Source organism: Rhinolophus hipposideros (genome assembly GCF_964194185.1).
Source record: "Rhinolophus hipposideros genome assembly, chromosome: 3".
Lineage (NCBI taxonomy): Eukaryota > Metazoa > Chordata > Mammalia > Chiroptera > Rhinolophidae > Rhinolophus > Rhinolophus hipposideros.
The window spans coordinates 62,308,238-62,314,195 of record NC_138049.1 but is presented as its reverse complement, the minus strand read 5'-3'; the positions used below and the strand labels follow the sequence as shown (position 1 = coordinate 62,314,195).

Sequence of the window (5,958 nt, the reverse complement as noted above, 5' to 3'; positions counted from 1 at the left end):
CCTTCGTGACCGCTGTGAGAGTTGGACCAGGTGTATCTTGTTCAGGTCGAATTCCCTGGCATCTAGCAGGTGCCTCGGTGATAGTATTATTTTAGTAAATGTTATTGGATGAATGAATTATGGAAGGAGAAAATTGTTCCATTATCTGTTTTAACTTAATAATACTTTCTTGTGTTTCCTCCATATCTTTCATATCTGGAAGTCTTCCACATCTTAGAAACCTTAAGCCTACTGAGTATTTTGACCTCATTGAACTTTGAAAAACATGCATTTTTCAGGGTAAACCAAGTAATTTATGTCAGCTATGCTTTGACTCTTTTCCAGATTAAATGCTTGCTAGAGAAGCGATTTATATTTTCTTTTAAGTTAACAAAGCTTCCGTGAAAACATGTTGTTCTAGATGTGGCTTTATGGATGTGCTCATATGTCTTATTGGAGGCACTGTTTCTGAATCTGCTCACTCTTTACTGCTACCCTGTACCAGTTTGTGAAGGTCTACTGGCTGATTTCTTTACTTGAACTTTCAGTCTTTCAGTGGGAGCCATGGGTAATATATAACGAGGATCTTTGTTTTTCTGCTGATGATTATTCCAGTGATAGGGTCAAGGCAACACGTTTTAAAATGGAAAGACAATTCAATTCACTGTTTATTTATTGATACCTTCTGTATGCAAAGACCAAAATTCCATAGAAGATGTCTCTGCAAAGGGTGTACCTTTCCAGAAAGGGGGATGGACATAAGATACAACCATCACAAAATTCATTTTAGGCACAGTGCCAAATGAGTGGTATAAACAACTGTGTTGTGGGGATAATGAAATGGGAAAAATCACTCTGACTTGGGATGGCTAGGGAAAACTTCCTGGAGGAAGTTTAAAATCATGTAGGATGTATGGTAAATGGATATCTCAGATGGGTAGAAAAATGAGCAAAACTGTGAAAAAGAATGCATTGTACAAATATGAAAGCCAAGGAGTATTCTAGAATGACAGTCAAATTTATGTGGGAGAGAAGAGGATCTTCTCTTCTCTTGGGTCGTTAGTATTTTGTTTTTTCTTTCAGAAACTGATATTCCTTGGAACCATCCTATTTCATCAGGTGTGGGCCATAAATATTAGGGTTGAAAAATCCTTCATAATTTTAGTGATGTGAAAAAAGAACCTACTGTATTAATGAGCCTGTGTCTTTATACATTACATCCATGGGTGCTCTTAACCCCAGTGTTCTCTTTATATTTCAGACATTAGTCTCTTACCATGGGAAACTGGAACTTATTGGGTGGAATCCTAGAGGAAGTTCACTCCCACTCAAACATAGTGGGGAAAAACTGGCTGACCATCCTCTTCATTTTCCGAATGCTGGTATTTGGTGTGGCTGCTGAAGATGTCTGGGATGATGAACAGTTAGCATTTGCTTGCAACACCAAGCAGCCAGGTTGCAACAATATCTGTTATGATGATGCTTTCCCTATTTCTTTGATCAGGTTCTGGGTTTTACAGATCATCTTTGTGTCTTCTCCCTTTCTGGTGCATATGGGCCATGCCCTTTATACAATCAGAGCTTTTGAAAAGGAGAGGCAGAGGCAAAAGTCACACCTTAGAGCCCACATGGAGAATCCAGGGCTTGAATTGGAGGAGCAACAAAGGATAGATAGAGAACTGAGAAGATTAGAGAAGCAGAAGAGGATCCATAAAGTCCCTCTGAAAGGTTGTCTGCTGCATACTTATATCTTACACATCTTGATTAGATCTGTGCTGAAAGTAGGGTTTATGATAGGCCTATATATTATCTATGGGTTTCAAATGCACCCCCTCTACAAGTCCACTCAACCTCCATGCCCCAATGCAGTGGATTGCTTTGTATCAGGCCCACAGAGAAAACCATTTTCATGCTCTTTATGCACACCATTGCAGCCATCTCTTTGTTCCTTAATGTACTAGAAATATTTCATCTGGGAATCAGAAAAATCATGAGGGCACTTTACGAGAAGTCCAGCAGAGAGGGCATAGAGGATGAAATGGGCCCTCCATTCCACATGAAAAAATATTCAGTGCTGCAGCAGTGTAGGATTTGCATCCCCTTGTCTGAAAGAATCTCTGTAATTCAAGCCAACAATTAACAGCAAGTCATCCAGGTCAATGTGCCAAAGTCTAAAACTTTGTGGCAAATCCCACAGCCCAGGCAACCAGTGGTAGACCCTTGCCGCAGTAGGAAAGACTGGGCTGAGAAGGATCAGCACAGTGGACAGCTCCATGTCCACAGCCCATGGTCCTGGGATGGCTTTGCTAGATTTCAGCACCCGGGACAGCGACCAGACCATTCCTCCTTTGGCCTAACAATGTCCCAGTCTTGGCTAGCTGCAACAATGGCTCCTAAGCACTGTCCGCCTTATGCAATAGGAACCTGGGAGAAGTCTCAGGACCTGCCACCCTCAGAGGAGCCTCTTACACATTTGCACAGTCACTGCAGAAACAGCAATGGCAGCATAAGAGAGAGTGGGGTCTGGACAGACAGATCTTGCTTGGGCAGTCGCAAGGCCAGCTTTCTGTCCAGATTGCTGTCTGAGAAGGTACAGCGGCACAGTGACTCAGAAAGCTCCAGTTCTCGGGATAGCTCTTGCTTGAACTTTCCTCACCGGGAAAACAGCCCCTCACTTCTGCCTTCATCCACTGGGCACAGAACATCAATGGTAAGTAAAGACAGACAGACTGACTGATCATGGAACTATCACAAGAGGTGTTCCACTCTGGCCACTTCTTAGCCTTCCCTTTCATCCTTCCTGGTGTGTATCTGTCTGTGTTGAAAGGGAAAGAAGAAGAGGGAGGTTAATTTATGGAGAGCTGATTCATTCAGTACATTCAGTTAAATTCAACTCATAAAATAAACTTATTCAAAACTTACTCTATATCAATCTATCTTATAAGTGCTGGGTATGCAAATGGATAAAATACCATCTCTGCCATCAGAGGACTCAGAACCTATTAATAGATGGGAAAGTTAGGCAGGTCAACATGTAAATGTGATCGAGTGTGAGGTGCCATGTTAGAGCAGATAGGTGGGCAAAGGAAGGAATTGTCACTTGTTGATGGAGGGGTCAAGAAAACCTTCATAGTTTTAAAAAAACTTTTCAATTACAAATGACATTCAATATTGTATCAGTTTCAAGTGTACAGCAATAGTGGTTAGATGTTTATATAACTTATGAAGTGATCCCCTAGTAAGTCTAGTAGCCATCTGACACCATTCATAGTTATCACAATATTAGTAACTATATTCCCTGTGCTGTACTTTACATCTCTGTGACTGTTCTGTTACTGCCAATTTGTACTTCTTAATCCCTTCACCTTTTTCGCCCAGCCCCCAACCCCCTCCCATCTGGTAACCATCAGTTTGTTCTCTATATCTATGAGTTTGTTTCTGTTTTGTTTGTGTGTTTATTTGGTTTTTTAGATTCTACATATATATAAAATCATATGGTATTTGCCTTTCTCTGTGTGACTTAGCCTAACACCCTCTAGATCCATCTATGCTGCTGCAAACAATACGATTTCATTCCTTTTTGGCTGAGTAATATCCCATTGTGTATAATTACCACATCTTCTAGAAGTTTCATAGTTGAATTGACTATTGAACTGAGTCTTCAAAGATGTGGTGAGTTTTCCAAACCTGGGAGGAGTGGGGTACATCCCAGTAGAGTGAGCACCACAGAAAAAGGGTGAGAGGTGCGCCATAGCAGAGCTACGTGGGGAGCCGTGTATGGCTGGAGCACAGGGTGGCAGAGGGCTGTGGAGGGAGGGGGCTGTAGAAGGAGCACGCAGGCCACGAAGGGAGGCAATGGAAGATGAATGGAGGACACGCAGCCCAGGAGTGATTGGATCAGAGTCGCACTTTAGAAAAAAGCTCTTTCTGTCGCAGTGTGGAAAATGGATCAGAGGCAGGATCATTTGTAACCTTGCGTTGCCCTTGTCTAGCTAAGGAAGGAGGGTATGCTCCATTGTTTTAATAGCGCTGGCATTTAAAAGTCATATACAAATATTTGGGGATATATTTCTCAAAGACTAAAATCAATATGGTATTGATTTTAATTCTATTATCTCAAAAGTCATTGTGCAATAAACATTTCCCGGTCATTGTAAGACATAAAGGATATTTGTTGTGGGTTCTTCTCAATTCTGGAAGGAAAGGATGACACTTGTTTTACCCATTGCTCCTAGCAGCTTTTTTCCATTTAAAAACAACAACAACTGTTCCAAATGTATAGGGGGAAGTTCTCAGTTGAGCTCACTTGATTGAGCTCACATACTTGCTTTTTCCTTTGTTTCATTCTTTGTGTGAGTAATGGCGAATGCTTCTACCCCCGTTTCATATCTCCTATGAGTTTAGAGGTATTTTGTTATGCACTGAAGCCACACCTTGAGTAGGAATCATTCTACCTCGATTTTATGTATAATATAACGTAACATAGCATAATATAATGTAATATAATATATTTTCTCCCAGTCTGCTTGTCTCTTATCCCTGTTTATGGCATCTTAAAAATTCTAATATTATGGGCCGGCCGGTGGCGCAGGCGGTTAGAGCTCCGTGCTCCTAACTCTGAAGGCTGCCGGTTCGATTCCCACATGGGCCAGTGGGCTCTCAACAAAAAAAAAAAAAAAAAAAAAAAAAAATTCTAATATTATATTAAATCTAAAATCTCTGTTATTTCTAGATTGTCTAATTTGGGAAGGTCTTTTTTAACTCAACATCATTAACAAGGGTCATTAGATGGGTGTAGAGAGGGTGGTTGTTATAATTTATTGAACCCTTTGGCTGAGAAGTTTACATACTATATCAATGATCAAAAACTCTGAAGAAGAAGAGGAAAGAAACCCACTTTTTTAAGGGTGTGATTTTTTAAGGGCGTGGCCTAGACACTGCCACGGGCTTCCTTATTACAGGCCTGTGGTTATTCCCATTTTATGGATAAGGAAACAGATGACTTGGCCACAGTCATACAATTAGGATGTGGTGAAGCACAGTCCTTGGGATATAGCAGGGACAAAAATTAATATTTATTGGACGAGTGAATGAGCTGGAATTTTATACCAAGCCTGTTTGACGCAACCCAAGCTTTCTCTCCTGTACCTCACGGCTGCTGCTTGCTCTCCCCATGCAAGGCAGCTGAAGTTTAGCATATTTTTAGGATCAAAGATAGGTCCTTACAAAATAGAACATTATGTTCCACATTTGGATCAATGTTCCCTTCCACATTATACAGTGTCAAAAATCTGGTTAAATGTAGAAGGGACAAAGACAGAATTTCGGAAAAAGGTTGGATTTTTATTAGGTTGGTGCAAAAGTAATTGCGTTTTTGCAATTGTTTTTTACCTTTTAAACCACAATTACTTTTGCACCAACCTAATAGTTTGAGACCTGGATTTTGGACAAAACAATGGCTGGAGAAGGAGATGGCAGGTGGGATTCAGCTATTTCACAGTAACGCTGTCAGGCAACAGAATCTCTTAAATGGGCGTTCATCTCTGGAGCAACACAGGGAGAACTGTCTTGTGCCGTGGGTTTTAATAGGATCCTTGCTATTTGTGACATACATAGAGCCCCAGGTGGGAGGGCAGGGCTGACTTTTACAAGCCCTTGGAGTCTATTTTGTTTTGTTTCCTCTTTCAGAACATACTTCTAGAACTTTCATCTATTATGAAAAAATAATGCATGCCTGGGACCAGAAAAATGGACCCAGAGCAGCTGACATCTGCAGGAGAAAAGTTGTACCTTGTCAGCTCAAACTGCAGGAAAAGCTGCTGGAACCATCCCCTCCAGACACCTACCAGATGATGGGTGTGTTCAGGGTGCTCTAGCTGGGTTCCCCCAGCACAGGAGCCCCTTCCCTGATGGGGCCCGGCCTCACTGCAGGTCTGGTGCTCAGGCAGGCAGGAAGTGGGCACCATCAGGGAAACCTAG

The 5,958-nt window shown here is 41.6% G+C and overlaps 1 protein-coding gene across 1 annotated transcript; it reads left to right on the top strand.

The window, feature by feature from the left end:
• Nucleotides 1-1,256: 1,256 nt before the first annotated feature.
• On the top strand, nucleotides 1,257-5,706 carry GJA10 (gap junction protein alpha 10; the record flags this gene model as incomplete). The annotated part of the gene is given in 4 exon segments (XM_081044542.1): nucleotides 1,257-1,860; nucleotides 1,863-2,116; nucleotides 2,120-2,689; nucleotides 5,668-5,706. Coding segments are annotated over 4 exon segments (1,467 nt in total).
• Between the last annotated feature and the right edge of the window lie 252 nt (nucleotides 5,707-5,958).